Genomic DNA, 14,775 nt, shown 5'->3' with positions numbered 1-14,775 from the left:
CTTGATCCACGACATGAAAACAAGCCTTAAGAGCCACTTGCTTCTTTTTTATTATTATTTCTCAACAGCTGACTTTGAGTCATGCATTTTCCCTTCCTACAGAGAAGCAACCGATCTGCTTCAAGGACACCTTGTAATTTAAGAAGGAATCACTTTTCAACATTTCATTGACACGTCAAACACGAGACCATTTCAAGTGACATGTCGCAAATACGAAACCATGTTTTGCTCGCTGCATTAAAGGCGTTGACACGAGTGAGAAATGTCTCGTCGTTGCGCGACTCCCTCACCTGTCGCATCACCTCACTCGCCCCATTTAATCCGCCTGTAGTCCTGCCAACTCAACGCCAACTGTGGTGAAACCCTTGAAGTGCTTTACAAGCTGCTTTTTTTCCAACTGATGTTTTGGAAGCGTGTTCATGAAAGTTTGATGACAGGCCTCAAGGTCAAGCTAGTCTTTTCTGGGCCTGCGGTGAATAAATAAATGTATATTTAGTGACAACAGTTATTTATTTCGACATTTTGATATTTATTGACACATTATATCAAATATGTCATTTATCACAGTGGTCCCCAACTCACATTATTTTTATTTTAAATACAATTTTCTATTAATTTACTATTGGTTTTGATTAAAACTGCATGAAAGGTGTTTTCTTTTCTTTTTTAAATATGTTTTTTTTTCTGAAGTAACATTAGCTTGACACGCCAAAAAGGTTGTTTCAGTCAAGTTTACTCACAAAATAAAAACAATAAAACAAGTAATAATTAGTTACAAACAGACTCTTATTGATTTATCTTTTTTTTTAATCCAAAGGTTGGTTGGAGAATATAAATATAACAATATAACATAATATAATGCTTACGTTCAACTGGTATGCGGCATAAAAAAAAAGGTTGGGGACCACTGATTTATCGTCCTTTGTACTTCACTTTGTTGTCTTGTTTTATTCAACGTACAGTAAATGAGCAAAAAATCTCTTATCTGTCTGTTCATAAATGCCAAATGTAAAAAATACAATTTTTGAAACAGAAAAAAACACATTTGTAGAAGCGTTATCGCATCTTTCATGCGTGGCAGGCACGCTAGTGTCCAGAAGCTTTGTTAAAACACTTTCAGATCTTCCTGATCAAAGGCCAGTTAGTTTGTCGAGACCATATTCGGGGCCATGAACCGGGAACAACATCCGCGCTCAAGAGAGGAGAAACATAATTAAATGGAGATTTCTATTCTTGAAACAACACAGCAAATACACTTTAATGAGGTTCTTCGCTGCCCTGTTGACCTCACATTTATACAGGACAACACTTCATTAAGGAAGCAAGGCCAGAGACATTTGCTGACGTATCGACCACAACTGTTGCCGACGTTCTTTACTTCCAATCGGGGTTCCAAGGTTACTGTATGCATCGTCTATCAACGCCAACTCCTTCAACCGTCACTTCGACATCTGAGCCGAGGAGCCTGAAGCCTTACGCGGAGCAGAAAAAAAAAAAAGAAGTTAATCTATAGCCGGTCATTAGCCATGACTGATCAAACGGAGCCGGTCACTCGGTCAAATTGGGGTTTAAGGTCACAGCTTAGCGGCAACAAACCTCTCCGGAACAAGGTGAGCTCGAACAAATACAGGAGGGATGAGCCACGAAAGAGAAGTTGTTTGTATAAATAATTCAACGAGAACTAGCTGTAAAAGAAGGAACGTTCCGTTTCTGTGTTCCATAACTTTTTTATTATCTGGCGGCCAAGCTGAAGCTCTCAGGCTTCATGAGACTGGCTGGAAACATTAAAAGCATTTATCCTGTCTGGACATAAAAAGCATAATTTCCACCAAATCTATATCGGAAATGTTATTTCCAAAAACTCGTGAAAAGTTTATTTTTCTCTCCAGAGAAACTCATGTCATATCAGGTCAATTCAGCACTTTTTTATATTCTCCTTAAAAGTTTATTTATTTAAAAATAAAAATGTTATTATTACTGCCCATTATTTCTGGTTTCCTTCTTTTCCCTAACAGATGCTTCAGTCAATTTTAGATGTTCATCTTTGTGTTTTTTGTGCATCTTTTATCTTGATTTGTCTCTTGTGCCCTGTGTGTTGTCCGTTATGTTCAGTCTCTCCTTCAATACCTCTTTCAAGTCTATTTCCTTTTTTGCAGAATATTTTTGTTGTTGTTGTTGTGTCAGATGTTTTATTCAATATTCCTAATTAGTTTTTCATGTTAGGTTCACATTTTTACTCTTGTCATCTCGACATTGATTTGTCTTGTGGTGTAGTTGCCAGTTTCTGCATTATTATGCTTGACGGTGCCATAGAGCAATACAATACTAAACAACTACTGAGCAAATTTCTAATAAAACGAAGATACAAAAGTAATATTTTAATAACTAAAAATTTAATTTGCAAACTATACATATGTTCTAAGTAACTGCATTTGCGCTAGTTAGCATAATAAAGTGTAAAAAGCTGATACCAGGAAAATAGTAAACAATACACGGGCTCTTGTTTGAAATTTATATTTATAGTTTGCTTCCATCCAGCATCAAATAACTTTTTTAATAAAAAATAATTTGATTCACCCCAGTCACTATACAGTATATTACACTAGTTAGCATAATGCTGAAGTAAAAGCGAATACCAGGAAAATAATACATGAAAGGGTTCCACTTGTTTGTGGGTTTTATTTGGATTCTTCACTTTCTTCTGGCAATAAAGACTATTTCAGAATTTACAAACTAATGTGATTCACCACAGTTACTACATATCTAACTACATATTGAACTAGTTAGCATAAAAGATAATCCACCAAGGAAATAATACATGACAATACATGACTTAAATAACACATTTTTAACCCTGCTATGCAATATAAACATATTGCACTTTGGCATTTTTATTGCACTTTGTTCTTTTTTTTATGATAAGATAATTATATAAAATAAACACTTCACCTCATTGGCCACATCAAGGGAATCAAATGAACTTTTGGAAATTCACACTGTCATGAAGACATGAAGGAAAATCAGCTTGCAAAACGTGGGCTTCTGCGTTCTCAGTCTGTCTGTGTGGACTTTAAAAAACGTCGCCCCCTCCAGACACCGTGAACAACAGTTCCACCAAGGTAGTAACTTTGAAAATTGAAGAACATACAGAATTTACATATCTAGTTATTATTTATTGATATTATATATATTCTTACATTAAATATTATTAATATTTATTATTATTTTGAACTTCTATTACATCTTTATGAAGCTGCTTCTGCTGGCAGTCACTGTTAACTGTCAAGTCTGGTTTCTGATTGGCAAAACTGACATAAGCATCCACAAGTGGATGTCAGTCATCGGTTGACACCAATGTGAGGCTTCATCTAAGGATTCACATAAGGCGTTTCAAAGAGTATATGAGACATTTCGAATTTGCATTTCAAAACCATAAAAAATGCTTTTAGCTCCATCCATTTGGTGTGGTTCTTAGCTCTAATTCTTAACCGGGTTTAACCAATTCAAATATATTAACTATAACTATAGAGTTATTTTTCAAATACAGGAAAGTTTGCTTTTCATGTAATATCAGGTCAATCCAGCACTTATTATTCTTGAATATTCTCCTCAAATGTTTGGAGAAAAGATTAATTTGTGTTGAAAACATTTTTTTTTAAACAGATTATTATCAGAATAAACTGCCCCCTACCTCTGAAGCTTATCCGGGTTTAACCACTCTCATTCAAAAAATAAAATAAACACTCCCCCCACTGAGTTTGTAAAAAAAAAAGGTGATATATCTGATAAATAAGTTACATAAAGACAGGTGAACCTATTTCACAACGACGAGTCATTGGATGACGATGACGACAAGCGCTTGAAGAAAAAGGTCAATATGAATGTCGAAACTCTTCCCACATACATAATGGAATAAAATCAAAATCATTTTCTCTTTCAAGTTAATCTTAATGCCGTCTATTTTTAGCGTATAATGCCAAGGCTGAAATGTGTTGCCATGGTGTTGCACCTCCATCCGTGGCCTGTTTCTGCCACGCTCAGTCAGCTGGATACCATACGAGAGTCCAAATCAAGAAAGCGGTTCTGAAATGTAGCAGAACAAATTGCCGCATCTCAAATCTGAGAGTTCCTAATGATGGTCTGGACGAGACAGGTAGGACAAAAACAGTGTTGCAATCGTGCCACGGAGACAAAAGTTTGTCTTGTGTTTCCAGCTCGCCTACGGTGCAAACCGGAATGGCTATTAACTATTCGGGTCACATCGATCTGACCTGATCATGTAAGAGCCTGAATAACCAGAATCAATATTTTATTTCAGCAGATTTCAGTAAAATAGTTGTTGAAGGTCGAATGTGTTCGAGTGTTTTCTGCTCTTGAGATTCTCCTGTTTGTAAAATGATCATCAACTCTTTTTTTATAGTCATGTTTGAGATGTTTGAGGCTTAAATCTTGGCTAGAAGTGGATCTTCACCTTGGAGACGGTCTTATGTCAGTGGAGAGTCAAAATGGCCGTTGTATCTTTATCTAATCCAGATTGTAGTAGAGTCTTCTATTCTAAATTCTCTAAAACACTCCATTATCTCTCATATATCTTCTCCATGCTTTCCCCCGCCTTCTCCCCTGAGTAGCTGGGACGGACTCCATTACCACAGAATACATCAGGATGTTCAAACATTTCTGTGAGACCATTTCATATTTTTCTCGTGGATCTCATGAAAGACCACTGGACAATTCATCACTCACAACACTGCCCACAGAACACTTTCACTGTCTAAAAGGTGTCATCGTCTTTTTATTCCCACAATTATCCCGTATAAAAAAGCCATTTCAAATCTCTCAACGCTCTTAGAGACTGAACAATAATGAGACTGTAAATTGTATGAAGACACAAAGTGTCCAGTAATGCATTAATCACACTTTTGTTGAAAACAATTATATTAAACATGTCGAAACCCTTTTTATTTGTTTTCTCTACGAGGTGTGGGATTTATTATAACATTTTTTCATCATTTGCAAAAAAGCTGGTCATGTGATCAACAGAGTTGGAATACCATACCAGTGAATGAATCTTAAAAAAAAAACACACAACATAGTTAAAATGTAAACAATTTGTACGGTGGCTGATAAGTGCAAAGCAAATTAACAAAATTGAAAAACCGTGAAAAAAATTGTACATTTGTTTAAGTTGCTCCACACTTTTGAAAGTTAGATTCAGGCTTTTTTTTAAATGTGTTTCACTATTTTTTGAATTCGTTTTTGAGTTTTTTTCTGCTTGTTTTCTGCTTGTTTTTTTCAATTTACTTCAACAGTTTAAATGTACATTTCTTTCAAGAGTTTCTAAATGTTTTACACAATTATATCAATTATTATTTTTTTTTAATTTTGTCAGAGATTGTAAATGTCTTTTAATATTTATTTGTATTCTTTCAGATTTGTTTTTAATATTGTTAATTTGTTTTATAGATGGTAAATTAATTTAAAGAGTTTGTTTTACAATGTTATTCAATTGTTTCAAAGATTGTACATTTGGGTACATTTGTCGTACTATTATTTGTTTTATGAGTTGGTAAATGTATAGGACACTTTTATAGAATTGTTTTGTAATTTGTAAATTTGTTTCAAGAGTTTGTACAGACTTTTTTAAATTTGTATTAATAAATGTTTTTTGTAAAAGCGTTCTTTAATTTGTTTCATGAGTTATTCAATGTGTAGAACAATTTTGTAGAATATTTTCAGAGATTAGAGTTGCTTTAGAGTTTGTATATTTTTTACACAATTATTTAAACTGCTTTCACCATCTTGTACATTTTGTGTCCACAATGTTTAACAATTGTTTCAGAGAATGCATACTTTTCATGTTTTGGAGACTGCACATTACTTTCAATAGTTTTTTAATCTGTTACACAATTAGCTAAAATAATTATCATTATATTGTAATATTGTTGTAAAAAGAGTTTGTCACAAAATCTTTTATAATTGTACATTTTTTTCAAATTTTTCTTGAATTTGAATTTATAAAGAGTTTTTAATGCATAAGACAATTTTGTAAAATAAAACATATTATAATTTGTACATTTGTTTCAAGAGTTTGTGCATTTTAACACAATTGTTTCACAACCTTGAAACAATTGTTTCAGGGATTGACAACAGTTCTTGATTTAGTGAAAATGTCATTAATAGTGTTCTTTCAGAGATTGTAAACTAGTCTAAAAAGTTTGTAAATGTGTTTCACAATTTAGTAAATGTGTTTAACGATCATGCTTAACTGTTTCAGAATTGTTATTGCTTTCAAGAGTTTATAAAACTGTTTTTGAGGTTGTTTTTTTTAACGCTTTTATTAAATTTTGAGTTGATTTGTACATTTGTTATGAATCAATTAAGGTAATCAAAGAAACTACAGCGACATCATATACAGCTCGTGACACAATCATCAATTGTCAAATTTATGAATCGCGAACATAGTTTCTGACTCGGCGACTCCCGGAGATTAAAAGTGATGCCGCCTCTACTCCAGATACTCCCTAGTTTCACATGCAGGCGCCTTGCACACCGACGTTAAAAACCACTGTTGGATAAGAGCATTACTTTTTAAGCCTCTTCCTTCTCATTCCGAAACTCCATAAAGTTTAGAGCAGCAGAGGAAATCCCACGGCTCCCCGGGCTGCTGGGAGATAGATGGCACCGGGGCCACTCAAACAAGCAAATCAACAGGCAACTGGATCTCTCTCCCGGCCAGTCAGCCGGTCCGGTGCAAGAAATCAATGTGTAATCATATCCACACGTTTGCAGGAGGCGCCGGAGGGCAGGCGTGGAATTGAGACAACCTGGTTGGAGCTCAAATCAAATAGATCAGATCTATCTTATGCCTCTTCTATTTACAAAATCCGTCCAGATTGAAGTCGACAGCAACGACTCGTTTCCAATCGCGCTGATTAATGGGAATGGATGAAAGAATCATTCGGACTAACTGGGAAAATGGAACGTTGCGATACATGAATTACGTAACAGCCTCTTGTTCAAGGAACGCTCGGTGTTACTACAGATGAGGAGCAGCAGATGATACACACACACACACATTTCTCACTCGTCTGTTCCATCAGGCGTGTCACTTCCTGTGAGGACATGGTTGACTCTCGACTAGTTCCATACATCTATAATTCAAGTGTCAAACTAGAGGCCCAGGAGCCAAGTTTATTTTAAGGAGCCCACCAGCTTAAAATAAAAGGGGGATGAATGTCCACGGTGATTTTGTGACCTATAAAGAAGTGTTAAAGATAATGTCAACAATTATACAGATAATAAGAGACACCAAGTTAAGAGAGTATTTTTAGTTCTCCCAAAATGGCGGCTCACAGTATAGCAGTGGCTTCCTCACCTCCTGGTTTTGATAGCAAAAACATCCAAATTATGGTTTGTTTAAAAACCTAATTATTCTCAAAATATAAAAATATAAAGTCTCCCAAACAGTCAAAGACATAGTTTGCTCACTATTTTTTTCATGGTCAGTTTGTTTCAAGAGAACCTAAATGTGTAAATAATTTGAATTTGTTTAACGATTAAAAAAAAAGATTGTTTCATGACCGTACATTTGTTTCAAGAATTTTTCATATAATGTTGTAATTGTAAATTTGATTCACAAGTTATTGTATAAGACAATTTTGGGGGAATCGTTCGGGGATTCTCAATTTCTTGAAGAGGGTGCAGGTGGGGTGACTGGTTGGGAAGCTAAATGCTAGCAACTCCTCCTGATTAACATCTGTTTCTCACTCGAAAGGAAATGTGGTTAAACAACAACATCTTGACATTTTTTTGACTGTGCTTCTCATTACCCCTTGCCTGCTCAAAAATGTCATCCGCTTTCCGTAAACGCTGCTTCACAGCCATAATCAGATGTCGATGCTTTAATGAACAAAGTCAGCTGAAAGTCAATGATTTAAAATAAAGACAAACGATAAACCGAGGTTGGATCTTTCGTTTGGGGGCAGCCGAACATTTCTGTGCGCCGAGATCAGGAATGTGTTTAAACCTGTTTGTAAATACATTTAAACGTTTTTAGAACTAGGTTAAAACTGTGGATGGTCTGATGAAGCTTCATGAAGCAGTGTCATTACTTTCAGAGTCCACTAGATGGCGGTCTCTGCACTATTTTCCTTTATTTCAAACAACTAGTGAAACATCACATCATTTTTAAACTAATGGCGCCAACTACTGACCTCTAAACAACATGAAACTGTTTCATGAAGCTTCATCAAACCATCACTAGTTAATACGTGTTTGAAACAGGTTAAAAAATGTTTAAGAATACATTAAATATGTTTGACAATATGTAATAGGTGTTTGGTAAAACTTAAACGCAGTCAAAACAAAGTCACTCACATTGTCAGTACTGCTCTTCCGTACTGTTCTAATATGGATCATAATGACAATTAAAATCCTTGAATTCTTATGAAAAATAAAAAGTAAAATCAGGTTGAAAGTTCAAATTAGCGTGTTGTGAGCTTCCCTCATGACATTAACGGTCATGTGTTCTCGATTGAACTGTGACTTCTGCCCACGTAATTCAGCTAATCCACGACGTTCGGCGAGGAACGTCTCCCAGGCCGACGACGCGCTTGGACGGATCGCAGATATCAACTATTCATCCCAAATCTTCTTTTAAAGAACGTGTGAAGCGATCTCTTCTCAATTATTCAAAACATTCCCAGGCTAACTGAATATCCCCACTTCCGTCTTAATTTGGTGCTCGGCTTCCAACTTCTTCAGACGAGAGGGAATGTAATTATATGAATAATCTCTTCGCATGTGTAAAAATCATATACATATTTATTTTAATCCCTCTGATGCTCGGCTTCGCGATACACGCCTAATAGGACTGATTGTATATGTATTAGGAGGATTTAACTGTGACGAGTTACACTGAATAATCCAGGATTTTATTGGCATTAATAGATTCCGCTGTCGGAACATATCACATTACTCGTCTTCTGCAGGTAATGTTGGGAAATAATAGCCTGTTTCTCCACTGAGACTCACAGTCCAAGCATCCATCACATGTTCAGAGTTGTGCGTTTCACACAGTGCACAACGACAACTTCATCAACACAAAAAACAACATCTTATAAACAGAACTAATCCCCTTTGTTGAGGCGTCCCAGCATGCATTGAGGGAATAGCAGGGTCTAATGTTTGTGTGTTTTTCTGTGCTTTCCATTTGTGTGGAATATTTTTGTATTAGTATGGGAGGATTTGGTGGACATTTCTGGTCCCTCCTGATTAATGAATGTGATATTTCTTTTGTCAGATTGCAGTTCATCTTTGCCACTCCTATGTATGGGGCTGGGAGAGAGGAGCATACAAATACGTAGAAATATTGTCAACTAGTTAATGATAATTATAATTTGACAATATTGACTAAAAACTAGACTTATTACGCTTCATTTAGTTTGGACAGACAAGATTTTAATTTGATTTAAATATAAAACAACTTTCACCGCATCTCATTTGTACAGGCTGCTGTGTTGTGTTCAATAACGTAGGAACGGATATGGTGCATTCAATTACATCAGACAAAAAAACTAACGAACAGCTCAAAAACTGTTTTAAAAAATGTAATAAAACCCATTATTAGACATCTTAACAGGTACCATTATTAAACTGAGGTGTGAAAAAGTTACTCTCTAGATCACATGTATACAACTCAGAGTCCAGGGGCCAAATCCAAGTCATTAAACGTGGCCCAACGGATGGATGGTTTGAATGAAGGTAGATTACCTCATAAATGTTAGTATCATAAAAATCAAACTTATATTGTTACAGACATTCTGTTAAATATACATTTTGTCCGGCCTGTGACTTTTGTCCATTTGGGATATTGATTAATTTGGTCAACTCTTATCTAAATTTTGAATAAATCATCTATTATGCTAACATCTTCCAAAGGTGGGATAGTATTATGGTCTGACTCAGAGAAAGTGTTAGGCATCGCTTATAAAACACTTAAATGCTTACAGTTTCTTTAAACTAAAATGTCACGTTTAATTGACAAATTATTAGTCGATTAAAACGGGTCTAGAAGAGGAGTATGGCTTGACTGAAACGACTAAAAAGTCTCTCACAAACCGTACAAAAAAACCTTAAAGCGACCCTCAGATAAATTATTTCTTCAAAAGGAAACTAATGCATTGATTTAAGTGTCTCTTAAATATCTTGGACCTCTCTTGTACTCATCAGTATGTTTCTGTTTGTACAAAACTCTCTTTTCATTAAATATTTACATTAGAAAATGTGCCCACTGAAAACCCTTTTTTTTCCTGAGATTAAATCTTGTTTTGCATATCCACACCAACTCTGCTGTGATTGGTCAAGCATCAATATTTGTCGCCGAACTTAATAACCCCCAGAAGGCTCCATCTTTTATAAACAAAGCAGGGCGGAATTACAGCTAGCTGGAAGAGGATTGAAGCCTGTTGTTACATCATAATGGACTCCACTCTCGTAACCTCTCGTTCGCCGAGATTTCAAACGGGTGAGAACTTCATAAAGTTATAACTAAAGAGGAAAACTTCAACATGTGAAATGAATGTGGAAAGTTGGGTTAGTTTAGTTGCCCTTTAAACCACCACTCAATATGTATTACGGTTCACAAGGCTTTGAGCGTCACCACATATGTCGTCAAAACAAAACTCAATACACACTTCCACACAAATTTTTCAACTGGTCGAACGGGAATTAAATTATTATATTTTTCCTTCACATGCTCCGGTCCGCATCTCAAATGTCCTCTTACAAAACGAATGTGACGGCAACTGAAGATGTTGCAACACACACACACACCTGTCATCTACAATTTAAACTAGATGTTCCTCAGATACACACACTCTGTCCATCATCCACTCCCAAATTCTTATTCCCGCCCGTCAACATATTTCACTTTTTCCAATTTCATCCGATTGACGCATCTGGCCCCGGAGTCGCAGCTCATGATAGGAGGAGAAGAAAAAAAAACATTTAAAGGAAATAAATAGACCCTTCTGTCTTCCTCTGTATCGGCATCACCTCAGGAGATAAGATGAGTTTTCTCATCTTGCAGCTATGAAAATGAATCCGGCTGGAGGATTTGAAGACATCTGACTCCATAAAGCATTTTCTCTTTCCCACCTGGAAATGTCAGCCGAGTTTATGTTTGAGAAAGAAGTTGCTTTAAGTGAAGATGAGAGAAGTGAGAGAGGTCGATGGTGTTCTGGTTAAAGATGAAACTCCCCTCAAATCAGAGGACGTGATACCTTCGCTCTTACCTTCCTCCCAGCCCTGCGGACTCTTCGCCTTGTTTCCGGAGCGCTCGCGTTCCTCCAGCAGGTCGCCTGCAGCCACGATGCTCCACGTGAACTCTGGGCTGCTGACGTCGCGGTCACATGATCCACTCTTATCGAAGCACATGAGATCTGATGAAACAGAAGACAAAGATGAGTCAAATGGAGTTCAGCCGGCAGCAAGTGTGAATCTTAAAAGTGTTTGCAGTTGTGAGAGACTCCATCAGAAACTTTTACTTTTACCAGACTTGCTTTGATTTTAATCTATTCAGGTCTGCAGTTGATGTGATCTTGTCTTGTCTTCTATCTTTTCATCCATCTCTCCGTCTCTTTGTCCATCTCTGCCTCTCTCATTCGGTCTATGTGTCTGTCTGTCTCTCTTCCTGTCCCATTTTGTCTGTCTGTCTGTCTGTCTGTCTGTCCCTCTTCCTGTCTCCTTCAATCTATTTGTCAGCCTGTCTGTCTGTCTGTCTCTTTGTCCATCTGTCTTTCTCTTTTTCGTTTCTATTTCTATCTTTATACCTGTCTGAGTCTATCCCTTTTCTCTATCTTTCTCGTTGACTGTCTCCACCCGTCTCTTTTCCTGTATCTTTGTCTATCCGTCTCTTTGTCTATCTGTCTCTCTGCCTAGTTTCTTTCCATCCTTTTGTCTCTCTCTATCTCACTCTGCCTATCGGTCCATCTATCTCTCTTCCTGTCCTATTTTGTCACTTGGTCTGTCTCTCTTCCTGTCAAATTTTGTCTGTCTGTCTGTCTGTCCCTCTTCCTGTCTCCTTCAATCTATTTGTCAGCCTGTCTGTCTATCTGTCTCTTTGTCCATCTGTCTTTCTCTTTTTCGTTTCTATTTCTATCTTTCTACCTGTCTGAGTCCATCCCTTTTGTCTATCTTTCTCGTTGACTGTCTCCATCCGTCTCTTTTCATGTCTCTTTGTCTCTCTGTCTCTCTGCCTAGTTTCTTTCCATCCTTTTGTCTCTCTCTATCTCACTCTGCCTATCGGTCCATCTTTCTCTCTTCCTGTCCTATTTTGTCACTTTGTCTGTCTCTGCCATTCTCCTTCTGTGTCTATGTCAGTCTATTTGTCTGTCTGTCTCTCTGCTTATCTCATTCTGTCTCTTTGTCTGTCTGTCTCTTTTCCTGTCTATCTGTCCGTTTATTTTCCTTTCTATCTTTCTACCTGTTTGAGTCTATTTCTTTGTCCATCTGTCTCTCTGACTGTCCTATTTTGTCACTTTGCCTGTCTTTCGGCCTTTCTCCTTCTGTCTCTATCTCAGCCTGTCTATCTTTCCATGTTTTTTCCTTTCTATCTTTCTACCTGTCTGAGTCTATTCCTTTGTCCATCTGTCTCTCTGACTTTCTCCATCTGTCTCTTTGTCCGTCTGTCTCTCTGCCTATTCTCCTTTGGTCCTTTTGCCTGTCTGTCTCTCTATCTATCTCTTTCTGCCTATTCATCCATCTTTCTCTCTACATGTCTCATTCTGTCTCTGTCTCTGTCTGTCTGTCTGTCTGTCTATGTTTGATTTAGATGTTCAGCTGATAAGATAATCCTTTATTTTTCCCACAGTGGGGACATTTGGGTAACGTGGGTAACGTGTTTGATGCAACAAAGAAAATATGATTTAATTATGCTGGTTTTCTGCAGTTTATCCGGGTCCAAGAAAGTTTTGAACGATTTATACTCCCACTCAGAATGAACAGAAAAAAAACAGATCACTTTATGAAACATAATACGATTAAATCAAGATAACTCAACTTCCTATCAGTACATTTTTTTAAATTTTATAATCAATAATAATCTTGATCAAAGAGTTCCTAAGACTGACTGTGACAACACATTTCTTCAATACATTTTTTTGGATCAATCCATGAATTTAGCTTTTTTTTTTTCCTATGATGGCCCCAAAAAAATCACTAAAGTTTATGTTTATGAGTGAACAAGTCAAAAGATGTACATGAAGCTGTAAATTAATTAAGTTAATTTAGGGAAAGAAAACCATTTTTAATAATGGACGTGGAAAACCAGAAGGAAAAAGAAAAGCAAGTTTTGTTCCTGAATCTGAACAATCAAATAAATAAATCCCATCAACACATCCAGGGATCATTTCCACCATATGATCAGCAAATTGAGAAATGAGTCCTTGATTGGAATTAAGGGTAAACGCTCCTTTGACTCATTTTCCCTCCGTCTGGAACTCTGCCTCCATCTGTCCTCTCCTCCCTGTGGACGGGCTCACGGATACTGATCCCAGTGGCTTTTCCTAAATCACTCTTCCAGGGAGTTCGGCCACTTTCAAATGACTTTTCCACACAAGTTGGGGTTGAGAGGAACTTTGGAGGACTTCACCGAACTCCTCGAGGCATTTAAGAGGAACATGATCGGAAGGCAAGTGGCTTCACGCTCGCTCGGTTAGGAATCATCGTCTCTAAAGGGTTGGGAGAAGAAGGTGAAGAAAGAGCTGAGAAAAAATGTTCACTCACCAATTATCTATTCAGGGGGTGACTATACTGTCCATTTTTTTGTCCATTAAAAAAAGGTCCATATAAAAATATATTTGTTAAAGAACAGGGAACAGGAAAGAAAGTAGAATGAGCCCAATATACTGTAGTTCACAATAGATCCTGATAAATCCACCATATTGACTCTCCACTGGTATAAGACCCCATCAGATTAATTTACGAAAGGGTGTCAAAAGCTCACCAATATACGTAACCTGAACTCATCTGGGCGAAATAATTCTAGTGATTTCAATTCACTAAATAACTATTGTTTTTGTTGATCCTTTATTTAAATAGGTCAGTCCTGTTTACACTGACATCTCTTTTCAAGGGAGCCAATGCAAGTTTGTCAAATTAGACAAAATGTCTCGAAGGTGTACACCGATGTACGGCATCTCATCTCAGATATATATACTCTATATTATTCGCTATAACCTCTGCTGTAATATCACCTTGGCCATTAAAACTTAATCTGCTCACTGCACTCAGTGTAAGTTAAGCATTTATATAATTTCCGGTGATTATTTAAGTGAGGAAGACGTTTATTTGGTCTGTTTATTTGTTGTTATATTTTCTGAGGCGCGATACACTAATAACAATAGCAAGCTTCATTTTCTTTTCCGCAGAGAATATCAAACATTTAAGAACATCTGAGGAAACAAGGTCATATAATTACAACCTTTTCTGAAATTGATTCCAGGACCAACTATAAGTTGTCTTCCTAAACTGAAGAGAGCCAAAAACAAATAAATACAACTAAAGTCTTTATCTACTAGAGGCCGAGCCGGCTCTTTGCGAAAATAATCGTCGATCCAAAAGTTGCCTTGTAACTCCTGAGTTGCCTTGAGCAGCGACAGTATGCATTAGCATAAACAACCTGTATTAAATTCAAATCAGCGTTCCTTCTTTTACAAAACAGCTTCTTCAATATTCCAATCTTTGCTCATGTCTCCCTCGGTGGCATTAACCACT

General features: G+C 36.8%; 1 protein-coding gene across 1 annotated transcript in view; it reads right to left on the bottom strand.

Annotated features, from left to right (window-relative positions):
* The window catches only part of alk (ALK receptor tyrosine kinase), a 380,098-nt gene that overhangs the window by 196,193 nt on the left and 169,130 nt on the right, over nt 1–14,775 (bottom strand). Inside the window, exon 3 of the mRNA XM_087779244.1 lies at nt 11,295–11,441. Within this exon, the coding sequence (XP_087635370.1) occupies nt 11,295–11,441 (147 nt within the window). The remainder of the gene's footprint in view (nt 1–11,294; nt 11,442–14,775) is intronic.

This window comes from Callionymus lyra, chromosome 18 (assembly GCF_982586985.1).
Source record: "Callionymus lyra chromosome 18, fCalLyr1.hap1.1, whole genome shotgun sequence".
Classification (NCBI taxonomy): domain Eukaryota; kingdom Metazoa; phylum Chordata; class Actinopteri; order Syngnathiformes; family Callionymidae; genus Callionymus; species Callionymus lyra.
Note: the sequence above shows the minus strand (reverse complement) of the source record. Positions and strands in the feature narration are given on the sequence as shown.